This window comes from Homalodisca vitripennis, chromosome 5, assembly GCF_021130785.1.
Source record: "Homalodisca vitripennis isolate AUS2020 chromosome 5, UT_GWSS_2.1, whole genome shotgun sequence".
NCBI classification, from domain to species: domain Eukaryota; kingdom Metazoa; phylum Arthropoda; class Insecta; order Hemiptera; family Cicadellidae; genus Homalodisca; species Homalodisca vitripennis.
Genome location: NC_060211.1, coordinates 118,223,164 through 118,241,039, shown reverse-complemented (window position 1 = coordinate 118,241,039; position 17,876 = coordinate 118,223,164). Strand labels below are relative to the sequence as shown.

The 17,876-nt window shown below is 33.6% G+C and overlaps 1 protein-coding gene across 2 annotated transcripts in view; it reads left to right on the top strand.

The window, feature by feature from the left end:
* Positions 1–17,518, top strand: part of LOC124362808 (calpain-1 catalytic subunit-like) — a 211,553-nt gene extending 194,035 nt beyond the window's left edge. For both annotated transcript variants that reach the window (XM_046817635.1, XM_046817636.1), the window contains 2 exons: positions 6,363–6,418; positions 16,392–17,518. In XM_046817635.1, the coding sequence (XP_046673591.1) occupies positions 6,363–6,418; positions 16,392–16,418 (83 nt within the window). In that variant the 3' untranslated portion in view covers positions 16,419–17,518. The remainder of the gene's footprint in view (positions 1–6,362; positions 6,419–16,391) is intronic.
* The last annotated feature ends 358 nt before the right edge of the window (positions 17,519–17,876 follow it).

Genomic DNA, 17,876 nt, shown 5'->3' with positions numbered 1-17,876 from the left:
CAAGGGTTCTGAAATCCGGGCAAAATCTTTCGCTAGGCGTAACTCGCTAACGAAGCATTTCGGGCATATGGTTATATGAACTTTTTTACTTGTTTTTAGCTATAGAATAAGCTCCGAGAGATTGCCGTTTAGTTTTGAATCACCCTGTATATATATATATATATTATATATATTATATATATATATATATATATATATATATATATATATATATATATATATATTAGTACAATATTTGGGTTAAAAAGGTTTCAGTTAACAGAGGTTTTACAGTATTTCTGATTTCATTAGTGTAACGACTTCATATTATAGTTGTCTATGTAGGTGAGATCACTTCATTTTTCTTAATAAGGCTATGCCTTTTATCCTACAATATATATATATATATATATAGTGCCGATAACTCATCCATTTCAGTTTGAAAAATATTTACAGCATCGTGGCCAGCAGATAGCTTTTCTCCACAGGAATTAACTTGACAAATAGCATGCCTATTTTTTCCATTTTTATAGCCAACCTGAACTTGCTTTAAATCCTTCCTTTGTATTGCTTATTATTTCCAATATAATTTTTGCCTTCTCTTGAATTATTGGTCCAGACAATGCTACTCCCTTGGCTCTTTATTGTGTGAACCACAAATAGACAGCTTCATTTACTTTCTCATTTTGACTGAGTTTGATAGTTCTCATGTTCGGAATTTCTGAAGTGTGTTCCTGAAATATGCTTGTCATTTTAACCTAATCGGAAACTGTACAAACGTTAAGGCCAAAATCTGCTGCAACTGTCCATAATATCTCTCCATTTTCAATCCTTTGGATAGCTTCTAATGTCTGTTCAATCACAATGACAACATGTTTCCATTTATTTGACATGTACTGTACATACAACGCACACAACAGATTATTCAATAAAATTAAAGTAACACACACAAACAAGTACGTCATCAAAGATAGACTGAGGAATGTGATGTCACCCTCTGACAAAGGTCTAGTGGAGTGGAGTGCGGGAGGATAGGGGTATGATTGGTGCAGCTACCTGCATGTTAAATGTATCATAACAGTGAGTATCGATACCATAGAGTAAACAAACAACATGGCTAGGGCGGTCCATGCTGGTTGACTGTGACACGTTTTTAATATTTTATTTAAAATACTGTAGTACAAACACTTATATTAAATAATGAATTAAACAACTACAGTAATAAGAGACATGTATTGTATATTTAATTGTGTTCTTTAGTTGTATGAGAGCAATGTTGACAAAATAACATTAAACTGTTTCTGTTTTGTGATACAAATTTACTTTTTATGGAGGAAATTGAAATTTTTTCAGTCATTTCAGTTGAACAATATTTGGGTTAAAAAGGTTTCAGTTAACAGAGGTTTTACAGTATTTCTGATTTCATTAGTGTAACGACTTCATATTATAGTTGTCTATGTAGGTGAGATCACATCATTTTTCTTAATAAGGCTATGCCTTTTATCCTACAATACCTGGGATATTTTGTGCTCCTGAAGTTATTAGTACACATTAATCTATGTATGTATACACAGGACATTGAACAACATAATATGTTAAATCAGCTACGTATATAATCAGTTATTGAGTGAACTCATCCCTTGGACGTAAATGGACTAAGTTGCAACCCACTAAATTTTTGAGCTTCGTCTTTCTTATGTGAGTGCCTAAGAAAACTGTTTGTATTCTTGTTGAGAGCTTTTTCCATTATTTTAATGAAAGGTAAGACAATAGTTCATAGAATTCTCTTTGCCATTTCATTGGGTCACACCCAAAATAGAAACTTGCCTGCAAGTCACAATTAATGAGTAAACACTACATCTGCACCCTTTTGCAGTAGCACAGGAGAAAAAATATTTTGTACTGGGACCTTAAATAGTTTAAGGACTTGGAGGCAACTCCATTCTGTGTTTATGAAAATTGTTTTCCACTTTTATTTTAATCCAAATGTCCTCCTTGCACATGTGCCCGATGGGTGACACTCTTTTAGTTCCTTTCTCATATAGTTATTAGGAAGTGGGTCTCCAATTACAAGTAAAATATTTCTTTAATATTTTCCCTATGGTTTAACATGTTTTCTCTATAGAATTTTTTGCCTGATGATTAGAGGTTTTTGGAAGACTCTTCATCATGTGATAGACTTTCCTATAATTTTTAAGAATTTTCTAGTGTTGTCTAGTCTGTTTTATTCAATTCACCATTTTCCATCAAATCTCTTAGGCATTCCTTTATCCAACACCTGTATTGCCTTATGGAAAACCAACCACTCCACTAGCAATGACTAGCAAATGTCATACCATACATATTGCAAGGTGTGTTTGGAAAGTATCCCTTCTTTATTCTCGTTTAAACTAATGAAATGTGCATAGGTGAAGTTGTAGAGGGATAGTCATGCGCTGTTTTCCTCCAGCATAAAACTTCAATCACTAACTATCGCCTTTAGAGTGAGGAAGTGTAGTGAGTTTCCTAGATTTCAGTAGGTAATAAAATGATGTAAAACATTGAGCAGTGATATTGCGTCAAATTATGTCCAAAAATAGGTGAGATCCAAGTGAAAACCATTAAGCTAGATCCAAGATTTATTATCCATTTAGTGACTATGCCATTCATAGGTAAAAGACTGTTACAACCATCTTAAAATGGCCACACATCAATGGACAGTGAAAAACATTCAGGGAAAAACCCTCAAAAAGCCAATATGAAGATATTACTAAGCAAGTGCAAACATTGGTCATGGTGGACGACTGTGTCCCATGACAAGAAATAGCGGACAAAATAGGGAAGAATATTTGAATAATATAAACATTTTTACTGAGAATGTGGGCATGAGGAGAAAGTATTTGTGCCTGCAAAATCTGTGCTGAAGAAACACCATTTGGAAATTGCATAGCATGCTGGATAATGCAAACAGTTATCCAAAGATCTTCAATAGGGATGATCACAGTTGTAATCATGGATTTATGCATATGGTCCAGAAACCAAAATCCAGTCATTGCAATTGATACATATGTTGTCATCCCTGAGGCTAAATAAATAGCAGATCCACAGCGAAGTCAAGATCATGTTGACCTTTCTTTGAGTTCTATGGTGTTGGGCATCAAGACTACACACCAAACCAAACAAATAAAAAAAAAAAAAAATAGATCTTTTTTACCTTCATGATGCTGTATAGAATACAGTTACATCCATGCATAACAAAAAATTTCAGTTTTATTATGACAATGCACTCATGTGGTTCTTCTCATTCAGATTTTCCTTACCAAACACAACACGCCTGTAGTTCAACAAGATCCCTACTTTGACGTTCACCCCTGAAAATGCCTTTAAAGGGAATACCATTTGAATCAAGATTAAACATTATCTGAATGCAACGTCCTTCTAACAGTTTGATATTTCTGAACTCCCTTAGTGTAAATATTCGCTTTGGTTTTTTATAATTTTAAAAGTAAAATGAAAGAGCTGTTGATTAAATTTATTGAAAATGCCTGTAAAAAATTGAAGACTTTATTGAAATTAGTATTTCTAAAATTTTATTTTAAGTTATGGTAAGATTGTTGTACCTATAACATTGCTCTGTAGTATTAGATATTATAATAACTATTAACTAATTAACTGTTCTTCCATATTTTACTAAACTAAGAGCACTATTTAGAAAGTTAATGAAGTGTAGCAAGATAAATTGCTAGAGAGTAGCACTATTTTTATACTGAAGTGCACAGTTATATACCTTTGCTTAATGTACAGTTAAAGTGCAGAAGTTAAGTACCAATTTTGTACTATGACTGCATTGTATTTTGATACATCATAGATCAATCTAATATTTTGTAGAGAAATTGTTAATGTTTTCCTGAGAAAGTAACTGATATCAATCATGCTAATTTCAATGAGAGTTTATCATGCTATTCCTGAAAATCTTCGCTTGAATCAAATGGTGTTTTTTTATAAGTCTGTAGTGTGAACTTTATATAGAACTTTTTAATATTGCAATTCATCTAAATCTAGTTTATAAATTAACTTAAAAAATGGTACAGTAAAACTTTGTTTAACTCTCACTCTTAAAACTATCAGTTTCTGTTAACTGTCATGGCTGTAATAGTATAATAATACTGTAATACTGCTTTAAGGTGCAGTGACGCATTCACAATGTTTACTTACTCTATTTTAGTAGGAAGTACACTCACCAGCCCGCCATAGAATGGTGCATACCACTTTCATTTAACACGTTTGTACCCCTCACCTTTTTCTCTTTTCTAACACTTATGAGTCACTAGTCACCTGTAGATTGGGTTTCAGTTGTGGCAAAATGGGTGTCTATGTTAGTGTATCTAGCGGGCTGTGCCCCACTGCCCCATTAGTTACATGTTATTTTACTTAAAAAATCATTATTGATTACTATACTGTTGTGATTAAATGTTTGAAAAGCGTAAACTTGTTGTTTAAAGCCCCAAACAAAAAATTTTAAATTATAAACCGCTTAAGAAAGGGTGAAACTGCGATGAGTGTAGCACTGATTTATTGTGTTGGGAGAACAACAGTTAAATAGATCTTTATCTATATGAAACATGATGCTGATAAAATAGAACAACGTGTATCAACAATGTAGAGCATGGATAGAAATGTTCGAACAAGACAAGCAATGAAACCTGCAAAATATGATGAATTGGTCACTGCAATGTACCAGTGGTTTACACAAACAATGAGAAGACAGGGATTCCATTTTCAGGGCCTATAATAATGGCCAAGGCTTTTGAAATAAACAATAAACTTGATGGTGACTCGCCTTTTAAAGCATGCATTGAATGGTACAACAAGTTTAAATTTCGTCATGGCATTCATCAACTTGATATCAGTGGAGAAAACTCAGTGTGAATAGCTGTTTTCTGACTGGTTTCACAAACAATTTGTACCTCAAGCTAGAGCACATTTTGCAAATAAAGTTGCCCCAGAAAGCGCTATTGCTATTAGAAAATGCCCAATGCACCTTAATAACATAATATCTCTTTTCCTTCCAGCAAACGCAACTTCACTTGTACAGCTTATGGATCAAGGCATCATTGAAAACATGAAACGTTGTTATAGAAAGTTTGCTCTCATGTGATGAGTCAACGTCAATAGTGAATAGCGTGATGAGTAAATAGTTTTGGAGATCTTACAGTATTAAAGATGCCATTTTCAATGTTACCAGTGCATGGAATGATTTGTCAGCGTCAAATCTAAAGAACGGCTGGAATAAACTTTGGCCTCAACCTGGAGATGAAGAATCTGAGGAACCTGAGAATGTGTCAGTTGACAAAATGGTCAATTTTTGCAATAATTTACAAATTTGATGTCAGAAGCAGTATCAGAGTGTTTAGAGTGTGATATAGTGGATGGGAAGTTTCAAATTTTTAGTGATGCTTAATTGTTGCAAGCGTAATTGCCACCAAAGTAGAAGAAGGGGCTGATGAAAACGAGTCTTGAAAGCATGAAAAAACCAAAATATTAGCCACTCAGATGCTGTAAAAATGCTGTCCAAGTTTATAGAATGGTTTGAGAGTCAAGAAGAGGCCAATGCAACACAGACACTACTGCTCCAAAAATTACAAAGTACTGTCATGGTGAGAGGCAGAAGAAATTAATTATTTTCAATCTACATTTGTAGCTAATGTACGGATGTTTTTATCATGTACTAAATAGTTTTATTTGCTATTACAATCACGTAATTTATCTTCGCTCCGAAATATATTACATTACTGTAAGAGTGTTATCTGTCTGTAATAGAATTGTTTGAGATCATGTTTTGGGGGAATAATACAGTGTTTTGGTTATCTATCTATTCACACAACCATGGTCCTGACAATGACTGTTAATCAAGTTTTTACTCTAATTAAGGGCAATTCCTAAAAATGGAAATAAAAAATAGTCTTAGTTTGTGCGGATAAGCAAATACTGTCATATAATTCTTTTTAGTAAGGTAAGATTATGGAATGCTTCTGGAATGCTTCATTTCCACATCTTCTAAAAACATTATTGGAGTTCATCATCAGGAACAATGTTTAGGTCAATGATAGTAGGTAACAGTAAGAAAGACCTTATTGAACTCCTTAATTTACTCCATATTGCATATAATATAGAACTGATAGTCAAGGGCCAAATATTTGAAATGCGTGTATTCTAGTTAATTTGACATTTAGTCCATTGTTGAAACTAATAATTTATATACCTAAAACTACCAGAAATAGAGTACTCTTAGATTTGGATTGTAACAAGTAAATTTTAATCTAATAGATTTTAGAAGAAAAAGTGTTTATCTTAATTTTTTTATCATCAGTACAAGTATTGCAAAACAGATTTATCTTTTCCAGAGAGGTACCATAACTTGGACACAAAAATGAAAGGCAACCCACTATCTTTAGAGGAGGTAAGTAAATTTACAATATACTAATATTATATTGAATTTCTCTTTAAATATTTGTTAAACTGGTATTCTATTATTAAATTACCTTTTCTATAATTTCCATGTATATTTTCCACAATCAATAGCAGCTCTAAAATACAAATTTTTAATATACATATTCCCTACTCCTATCATGGAAGTAAATTTGAGAGTTTGTAGTACCTTAACCCTTTCCGGGCCAGGCGGCAATATATTGCCGCCATAGATCGTGTCTGAATAGTGCCAGGCGGCAATATATTGTCTCCTTGATATTCGTCGTTTTCTTAAATAAATACGACGTCAAATGATTAAAGTTTTATGTTTTTTTATTCCCTAGTATATTTGTAGATAATTAATATTAATATCATTTTTATTTTGGAGGTCTATACATTTTTATTTCGTAATTGTCACGTGACATTATCAGCTGACTTGATCTTTCGTTGTTAATTCTTTATGCTTTAGTGTAATCGTACTATTGTATGCTGGATTTTTTTCATTATTTTATTTTTTGGTTGTAAATATTAGTAGTTTTAGTTGATACGTGCTTAGCTATAATTGTGTGTAGTAGTTACAATGACTGACAATTTGCGATCTCAAAGGAGTGAAATTGTAAATAGCACATTTGTAAATAGAAAAAGTGTAAATAAATTTCAAATAAAATTGTGTAAATATTTCTTGGTAAGTTAAATAGTGTTTTTAACTGTATTGAAACTGCTTATGGATCCTACAATCATCTGTTTACTGGTACATCCATAATGTCAATATTTATTTTAAGTTTCTTGCAATGTAAGAGTCAGTTGCTTTAATATTTATAAAATGTTGCGAAGTACAATAATTATGCGTATTTATACAAAATGTGTCATAAAAGATTTATTTATGAGAGAAATAACACAACATTTTGTATGGTCGTTCCTTTCTAATATATAATATAATAAAGTAGCTTCCCACGGTAAAATTATTTTTCATTTTTTAGTTATTTGCAAAAAAATGAAAAATAATTTTTTATGTAATCTATTAAAACATTTTTTTTAAATTTTAAATTACTTAAAACTACATCTATATATTTTGTTGTTGATAGTATATATATCTATCCGAGTAATTTGGTGCAACTTTTAATTCTCTAATTTTTATGAAAACTTATAAATTTTAATCTAAGAGACTGCAAAATCGCTAATTTTAGCCTGGCACTTTTGACTAGTCACAAGGGGATATGAGATGTGAAAAAATTTTGCAACATCTCATATTTGCTCCTGGCCCTGAAAGGGTTAACCTTGTGTGAGATGGATGTATAAGGAATTACGCTGTTATTAGTATAGATTTGAATACTGCAGATTAAAAATTACCATGATTATTATTTAACGAAATACTTTTATATCCAAGAGAAAGAACTAATAACATAAACTAATGTTTAAGAATAAATTATAAGAACACTTGTGATTTTATTATATTTACTTATATTTTGTTACCATCCCATCAAGCATTTAGACAGTAACCAAAGAAATATTATAGTTCAGGAGAAATAAATTTGGATCTTGTGTTGAAATACATCTGTAACCATGTTAAACACTCTAAGGGCTTAATGTTAAAATCTATATATATATAAAAGAAAGTCGTGTTAGTTACACTATTTATAAGTCAAGAACGGCTGATCTGATTTGGCTGAAAATTGGTAGGGAGGTAGCTAAGAACTGGGAAAAAAACACATAGGATACTTTTTATCCCGTTCCCGATTCAGGATTCCGCCCCACTGGTCTCTAAAAGTTACGGAAATACCCGTAAGAAATGCATTACAGCAAACATATGTTATTAAGTGAAAGGGCCTGTTCAAATTGAATCAGCTGTTCTTTGTAAACATATATAATGCAAAAAAAGAAATATATGTTTATATCATTTAATTACCATTTTAAATTTCTCTTTACATTTATAGTTTTTAAAGCATAGAGTAAGCTTAAGAGAAACAGCAAATTTTGTTTCAACTGTTTCTGCAATCACTGTTAAGCATTGACTTTACTATCCAGGTAATACAAATCAAATTTTAATTTTTTACAATTCAAAGCAGTTATCTCTGCATCTCCAAGTCAGATACGTACATTATTTGCTATCATCATTTCGACATGCTTTCCATCGAACCCATCTAACCTGTGGCACAAATACAAGGATAATATGGCAGAAGATATTTTACATCAAATTCGTGTCAGTTCAATAAATTACGATCTTGAAATGAATGAGGAGATACATAATCGGGCCTTGCTCTTGATCGAAGACATGAGTTATCTCATGTGTGGTAGTTTATTAGTCAGGTTAGGAATGCCAGCGCCAAATCGTAAAATGAATGAAGCATTTAATCGAGAATTGGAATGGGAACGGTGAATATGATCACCAGGAATTAGATTTAGTAGTTCAAAACAAATGTGCCCCTGATGAACCCCCAACAAAAGGAAGTTTATGATACATTAATGAAGGCAATTGATGATGGAAACGGTGGTTTATATTTACATGGTGGAACTGGTAAGACATTCCTCATGTCAGTAGTTTTAGCCACTGTTCGTGTAAGATCCAACATTGCAGTTTCAGTTGCTTCTTCTGGAATAGCAGCCACATTGTTAGAAGGATGGTCGTACGGCACATTCTGCATTAAAATTGCCGTTGAATCTTCAATATATTGAAGAACCAACGTGCGTGCAACATTACAAAGCGCTCCGCTATGGCGAAAGTTTTTATCAGAATCGAAGGATCATTCATCTGGGACGAATGCGCAATAGCGCATATAAACGTGCATTGGAAGCAGTTAACCTAACATTGTAAGATCTACGTAATGACTCAAAATGTTTTGGAGGCGGCAAACTATTTTACTGTCTGGCGATTTCCGCCAAACATTGCCAGTAATTCCCAGATCGACTGCTGCCGAAAAAAATAAACGCTTGCCTCAAATCATCGAATCTATATGGCGATATGTTAGGAAACTTCAGCTGACAACAAACATGAGAGTTGCATTGCTGAACGATACATCTGCTGAAGATTTCTCTGAGTAATTGTTGACTATCGGTAATGGTCGAGTACCTGTCGACGAATCGAGCGGATTGATTTCATTTCTTCGGAATATCTGTAACTTTGTCTCATCGAAAGACGAACTCATCAACAAAGTATTCCCAAACATCATTACTAACCTCAAAAATAATGAATGGTTGAGTGAGCGAGTAATTTTGGCAGCTAAGAATAAAGATGTAGTTGACTTAAACTACATAATTCAGAATGAGATCATTGGAACACTGCATTCTTTCAAATCTGTTGACTGTGTAACAAATGAATATGATGCCACCAACTATCCAATTGAATGTTTAAACTCCTTGGATGTACCTGGCACAATTTACAACTAAATATTGGTTCTGTATTAATGCTTCGAAACTTATTACCAAACAAAACTGTGCAACGGAACAAGTTTGGTGGTAAGTAAAATTGATGAACAATTTGATTTACACCACAATACTCAAAGGTGAGGAAATTCTCATTCCGAGGAAACCCGATGATCCCACCCGACATGCCATTTGAGTTTAAACGGTTTCAATTTCCGATCCGTCATGGACTGTAAATAAGTCACAAGGCCAATCGTTGAAAGTTTTGTGGTCTTAATCTCAAACATCCATGTTTTTCCCATGGCCAATTAAATGTTGCATGTCCACGGGTCGGAAGATCATCCGCGTTATTTGTTTTCGCCCCTAATAAAAAAAACAAAAAAATTTAGTTTATCACAAGGTGCTACAATAAATGGCAAAATTAAAGAATCATTGAATAATTATATTTTTTATTTACAATTATCCTAATTTAAAAAGTAAAAAATGTGATCATGTGATATTGCCTTTAAGGCGGGACAAAGTTCGCCGGGTCAGCTAGTATAGACATAAAATAGAGAATTCCATTTTATATTTTTATAATATTTAAAAAAAGAGTAATATAATTTATAAAAGTTTTAAGTATTGTATCAAAAAAAGAATTTAGTTTTACTGAAAGCTGGTTAATATTGAATGCCATTACATCAGTAGTAACAGATTTGGCAGATCTGGCTTACAATTTGGATGCTGGCAAGACAAGTGTCGGAGGTCTTTTTAGATCTTTTTGATGTAAGACCATTTAAGGCTCCACTCTGTATATGAGAATATATGAATTCAAGGTCTGCTTCTAATATGACTACAAACCTATTTAGCTGATAGAAGTTAGTGTATCAGGATTAGGGAGGTGAAATCTGTGTGCCTGCATGCTTTATCAGGAGTTTTTCAGGGATCCATATTGGGAACTGCCCTCTATAATATACAGGGTGTAACAAAAAGGTTGGGCTGGCTATGCATTTTCAGATTATATGTGTGATTGTAAGCTAAAAATGAAGAAACACTTTTTTACAATTTCCACTTAGTTTAGCCACTAGCTACTGTTTTGTTGTTTTTATTTACAAATTATTATCTCTAAAACTAAGTAAGCTGAAGAAACCAAATTTGGCACATAGGTTTGTTGTTTTACCATTAACAAAATGGCATCGGTTGAAAATTTTAAAAGTCAAATAGGTAACAAAAAAAAGTATAGTTATAAAAAATGTTCTAGATACCAACTATATGGAAAATGTTATTACAATTCCAACCGTATATTGTATCCATCAAGGCATAAGCAAGCACAACAATTTAAATATGCTTGCACAAGCTGGGAACAGAAAACATTTTGTCTTCTAATAGGCATCAACTATATTATGTTAGTTATAAAAATTTACAAGGTACTGGTACTAACTATTTGGAAAACTTTATTACATTTCTAACGGTACAGTTTCAACAAAATCCGTCAATGCATAAGCAAACACGATTACTATAAAGATACTCTTGTAAAAGCCAGATTTGCCAAATCTGATTTCTTTAGCTTAAATATTTTTAGAGATAGTAATTTATTAATAAAAATACAGAATAGCAGCTAGCAGCTAAACAAAGTGGGAATTGGAAAAAAATTATCCTTAACCTTTAGCTTAGAATCCCTTGTAGAATATGAAAATGTATAGCCAGCCCAACCTTTTTGTTACATGTATAGGTCATCAACTTTGATACCTCTGTGGCTAAAACTAGTGGTCCTCGCTGTTTAGCCATTCAGGTCATACATGTGGCCTGCTCTATTGAGCAGTTATAAAATTAAATCCTAATCCATTTGTGGCTGGAAAGTGCTGCATTCTATCTGCCAAATAAGTAACTAAATTAATATTTCTCTATTTGCAGGATATACCATAGTAAACATCGTTAAAAATTGATTTTATATCCAAGTGTCAGTGTCACTGTAGCTGCTATAGTGAATCCTATCAATTTATTAAAATACTAGTGCATTTGGTGGAGGAGAAGCTCATATTGTGGAAGCAAGTTTATATTATATTGATAATAGAGACCTACTTGAGACTGGTTGTATTTGTATCCTGCTAAAAAAAATACTTTTAAAACAGACTTTTGTGATGTGTCTGACAAAGATAGCCTTGCTGTCAAAAGGCCTTATGAAAATAAAAGTGAAATATTGGTTTATGTGTTTAAATGTAATTAAGTTAATAGTAGCCAATACAAGCTCCATCTTCAACAGACCAACATTTAAATTACATTACGTATTATTTGGTGTGTTTAAAAACAACAAATCAATAAAGTTGAAACTAATAAACTTTGTAAATTGTTGGAGAATTTCATTTAAATCTCAGTTAATTAAAGAGCCAAAGGTCCAATATTGCCATTTAAATTCAATACAGAATACAGAATACAGAATACAGGATACAGAATACAGAATGCTTTTATTCGTGATCATTGAGAACAGAATGATGTCAAAAAAATACATTTTGTTATTTTACAAGAGTTAATTTTCATTCTTCTCTAAGAACGCGAGCTCGTTCAAAGAATTCCTCCATATTGTAGGACTGGATCTTCCAGCAACCGATTCCGCAGCCATTTCTTAAAGGTTCTTGCTGGAACATCCATGGTACTTGCCGGAAGAAAGATTGAGAAGCTTGGCGCCGGCGTAGGATGGTTTTCTTAGTGTAAAGTACAGTGCGGTTGGGCAGGGATATTGAAGTTCCTGGCAAATCTTGTTTGGTGATTGTGGATGTCCATATTTCTGGTCAGGTTCTGTTGAGAGGCATAAAGCATAACCTCATATATGTACAGGTGAAAACAGTGAATATCTGTAGATCTCGAAATCTTTCCTTGCAGCTTTCTCTAGGTGGGAGTCCTGTCATATCTCTTATTGCCCTCTTTTGCATTAGAAAAACACGTTGCATGTTTTGGCATGAGGATTCACCCCAAAGTATGATGCCATATCTAAGGTGGGATTCAAATAAAGCGTGGTATGACATTTTCACTGCTTTCTCTGTACAGACGGAGTTCACTCTTTTAAGTGCAAAAATGGCAGAACCAAGTTTAAGGCACAGAGAGTCTATATGCAGATTCCATGAGAGACAGGTTGTCGAGAATTACTCCCAAGTGCTTGGTAGAGTCCACAATCTGAACATTGGGTGGGCTGGATACTTCTGCTTTTTTTTTCCTAAGATTGAGTTGAGTTGTCTTCTCCTCGTTGAATACCAGATCGTTCGCTATGCAATAGTCTTGGGCTACACTGATAGAAATGAAGCCAGAGATTTCTAAGGGCTCAGATGATTTGTTGCTGGTGAGTAAAACTGTATCATCAGCGTACATTACAGCATGACTGATGCCGTCCAACTGTGCTGGAAGTCGCCGTAAAGAGAGCAAACAGCACTGGTCCCAGTACTGAGCCCTGGGGTACGCCTCTTTTCACTTTCTGCAACGTTGATCTCACACTTCTATTTACACCTTTGGTGGTTTCTTTTATTTCAACAGTTTGCGTTCGATCTTTGAGGTAACTTGTGAACCAACCAAGTGCAGTGCTTGTAATTCCGAAGTCTTCAAGCTTTGCTATGATAAGATCATGATCAAGACTGTCGAATGCCTTACTAGATCTAGATGTGTACTTATGATAGTATTTCCGCTGTCAATTTTCGTCTATCATAAAGTCCACCATTTCCACCAATGCTGTAATGGTGGATCTTCCTGGAAGGAACCCATGTTGACCTTTGATAGGTAGGTTGTTTATTTGCAGGTGGTTCATAAGTGAACTCAGTACCACTCTTTCCACCATCTTAGAAAAGGTTGGAACCAATGATATTGGCCTAAAGTTTTTTATGTCATCAGTGTCGCCCTTTTTGTGTAGGGGGTAGCCTTGGTAGTTTTCATCTTAGAAGGAAACACTCCTTGGGTTATTGACTTATTTACCACATGTGTTAGAGGCCCACATAGCTCTTGTTCACAAGAACTTCAGCACTTTAGAGGGAATCTCATCAATTCCAAATGATGATGAGAGTCAGGTGGATCTTATGATTTTAGCCACATCTTCTTGTGTGGTTAATGGGAGATTAGCAAGTGGCGTATGCACATGGTACTGTATTCTTCTCAGACGTGGTTTTTGAGAGGGGTTTGAAGACAGCAATGTTTCCTCAGCAATATCAATAAAGTAAGAGTTAAATCGCTCCACTATGATCGATATATTGTCAAACCATGTCTTCAGCTGTGTTAAGTTTTCCATGAGGAGTTTTTTGGAACTATTTTTTTGAGGCCCTTTCTGTGTTTACTACCCTCCAAATTGCTTTGCTTCTATTTGAAGATTCAGCTATGAGGTTTTCATTGGCTTCTCGTCTAATTGCTTTAAGATGAAGATCATACTGCTTTTTTCTTCTTGCTGTTTCTTTTTTGTCCTCAGTCCCTCCCGACAAGAGAGACCGTTTCATTGGCTTCTATAAATTTTGCTCTTAACTCGTTGGCTTCATCATTATATACAACAGGTTTGTCTTTAGGTCTGCTCTTGAAGACTTATGGGACATGTGAGGTCAAGACTGATGTCACAATGTTAAGAAAATTTGAGTAGGCCTCTTCCACACCCACTGCCTGGTACACCTCCTCACAATGTCTGCAAGAAAATTGTTTGAGCTTTAGTAAGTTTCCATTACTGCTGCAGTAGACAATGTTTTGTTGCTCAATGACTGATGGTAATTTCGAGTGTGCACAGTTGGCCTTGTGTGATAAAAGATGGTATTCAGTATGTAAAGTAAAAAAAAGTAAAGAATGTCTTATTTTACCAGGCGAAGTTAGGGCTAAGAAGCCCTCTCTAACACTTAACCTGGGGACCAACGGCTTAAAGGTGACTTGAACACCACCATGGCCGGCAGCTTGCAAGGACAGATCGCTCAGCGGTCACCTTCCAAGCAGCAGCCACGCTCGGCGTTGCTGATCTGGTTATCTTGCGATAACCGTACCCACTGGGCCACTGGCAGTATGTCAACCTCTATTAGATCTTGTTCAATATTAGTACATACAATATCGATTGAGGAGGAGGTATTTCGAGCGATTCTAGTCGCTGGTAAATTAAGTCTTTTAATGTCAAAGATGGCCAGTGTCTCGTTGAGATCAAGGAATTCTCTTGAACAACGTAGGCAATCCACATTGATGGTCTCCCAAAATGCAGACAGCATCACTACCCAAAGGAAATTCTTCCATGGCCTCTGACAGAAGATTTAGAGCTTCTTGTAATGGGGCACATGGTGGGCGATACACACCCTCAAAAGGTATAAGCACATTCCATATCCTAGGTTTATTTTCACTGCTGCCATTTCGCAAGTGAGTTTCTGTGCTGGTGCCTCTTAGGTTGACCATTTTGCACTTTGCTTTCATGGATTTTCTGAGCGAATATGGCAACCACCCCCTTTTTTATGATGACTTCTACTAAAATTGCTTGTCAACGTGTAATTTAGGAAGTTTTACATTTTCCATGGATGTTTTTGTAAAGACCGTGTTCAGTAAGAACCAAGAAATCTGGTTTTAAGTCGGCGAGACAGTGATTTAGACGGTCAACCTTGTTGCTTAGATGGTCTCTATATTCTGATGGAAGATCACTAAGGGTTTCTTTGGAGAGAGGGCCTCTGGAGATTTTTTCGTTCTGTTAGACAAGAGGTTTGTGTCTGATGCAGTAACTTGAGGGCGTTATTGTTTTGCTATTTTAATTTTCTTTCTAGTTTGGCCTTGTTCTAAAAAAGAAATATTTTCTTCTGGAGAGTTTTTTGTATGGTCTGTGGAGAGTTGCTCATCGACATGTTCATTGGTGTTTTGGTTTGTGGGATTGTTCTCATGAGAGTTCTTGTCAAAAAGGAGTAATTATTTTTGTGTTTTATTATTTTGTAGTGTTCAATATGCTTTGAGAAGAATTCTTCTACAGATTTGTTTGTGTCTCTAGGTATTGCTGTAGATGGGGGAGGTTTACAAAGCTTTAATCCTGTTTGTATTAATTCCACATTTTGGTTGAAAGACAATTTCTGTTCCGCAGTTTGTGTTCATTTTGTGTTGAGCTTTTACCTCTTGCTACTTGCATGGACACGCTGTAGGTGTTTTTCCTCTTCTTGTTTCCTACATTAGGCTTTACAATGGAATTGACAGGATTATGATATTGTAGGTCCTGTGTTTTCTAGTGCTTTTTTTATATGATCCCAGATAAATTCTTCGTTCTGCAGTTTAGTATGAGGTTTGTCTAACTAACTCTCCTGTGGTTCCCCAAAGCCCACAAACAAGAGAAAATCATGAACAAAAACCAAAGAATTATCTCACTGTTCACAGTTCTATGGTTATTATCGTAGAACTAAATTGTTTCTGTCAAATTAAGGTACAACTTAATATTTAAGTACATGATGCGATGTGGTGTTTGTAAATAATGTAAATTTAGTTTTCTAATGTTCTAGATGCTAGATTTCTCATTATGAATAAACATAGAATGTTGTATTGATAGAGATTTTGATTTCTTAATGTGTTAGACGAAAATTAAAAGTTTTTGGGTACCACAAATGTTATTTATCTGTTGTTTTTTTCTTGAAACTAAAACACTCATTTTGGGTTTTCAGATGATATTAATGACTATCTACTCGTGACCTTGGCTTTGCTACTTTCTGCAGCTTCTTGACCAAAGATGAAACTGTTCTGGGAGATTTATATGTTTATATTTTAGTTTTAAGGGATAAAAGTGAACTATTTATTCAATCCATAACTGTGTTCAAAAGATTTATGTATAAAATATATATTTTTATAATACATTTTCACAAATTAATCGCAATTGTACACTTGAAAGTTAAATGTCTTTGGGCTTCCTGTTTCTATAGAATAAAATATCAGATCTATTTTCATTTCATTGTTATTAATATTAGTTAAAAAATGTTTTATCCCATTAATATATTATGTTAACATTAGGTTAGTCACTTTAAAAGACTGATGAGGTAGTTTAATGTAGAAATAAGTGTGCCTTACATTTTGTTGTTGTTTGGTTTCTTGTAAAAATTAATAAATGTGATTTACTTAATGTATCTCTAATCTGGATGATGAATAATGGATAAGGACACTTATAATTTTGTCAAGCATTCAACTTATTTTCATTGTTGTTGTATTTCAGTAATCATTTACTGAATTTCATTTTTTTAAATAAGAAATAGTTATAAAAATGCACTTAATATGCTTAAATGTATTTTTTAATAATAAATAGTTGTATAAAAATGCACTTAATAACTGGAAACATTTGAGGCTTTCTCACATGTAATTAAATAAGACAGTAACTTAGATACGTGTATTGATTAGTAATCTTAGTAAATGTTATATAAATAATAATTATTCCTTTTAGCTTTCTGTCCAAACCTGAGGTTATTTTTCATAACACACTAAAAATTGGATATAGCAGGATCATGCATACAATGCTAAAAGATTTGTATTACTCATTCTGCATGTTACAAAATTTCTTTATTTAAAGGATAATAATAAAATTATTATTTTATATAAATGTAAGGTTATACTTTATGGTCAATGGTACCTTATATTGTACATAATAATATAGTAATGTACAGCAACCGTAACCAAAGGATTTAATATATGAAGTATTTATTAAATCATACAGCTTTATTCCAAGAGCAAATTGTATATAATGTTGACATTTAAGTTGTTATTTCTGTGTAAATAAAAATAATTGTTTTATGTTATTATTTATTATTACCTTTTATCATTTATGCCATTAGCAGCCTTTATTATCATAGTGTTGCATAATTAGTGTGTTGGTCATAGTGCTTTCACACAAACCGTTATTGTACACAGCTGGTCGCAATTGTATATAAAAATAGTTATTTTGTGTATTGTTGTTTTTCTCCAAGAAACAAGTTTGACCACTCCAGGTGTAGCCAAGAGTGATAATTGTCTTGAAACTGACAAAAAAATGTTTTTCACATAATGATAATGAACGTATAATTTTCCCCCACCTATAATTTAAAATAGAAACTCCGGATATGGCCTTTATTTTGACCACTAATCTATTCACTTCCAGTAACAATAAATATTTTCTATCACCATAT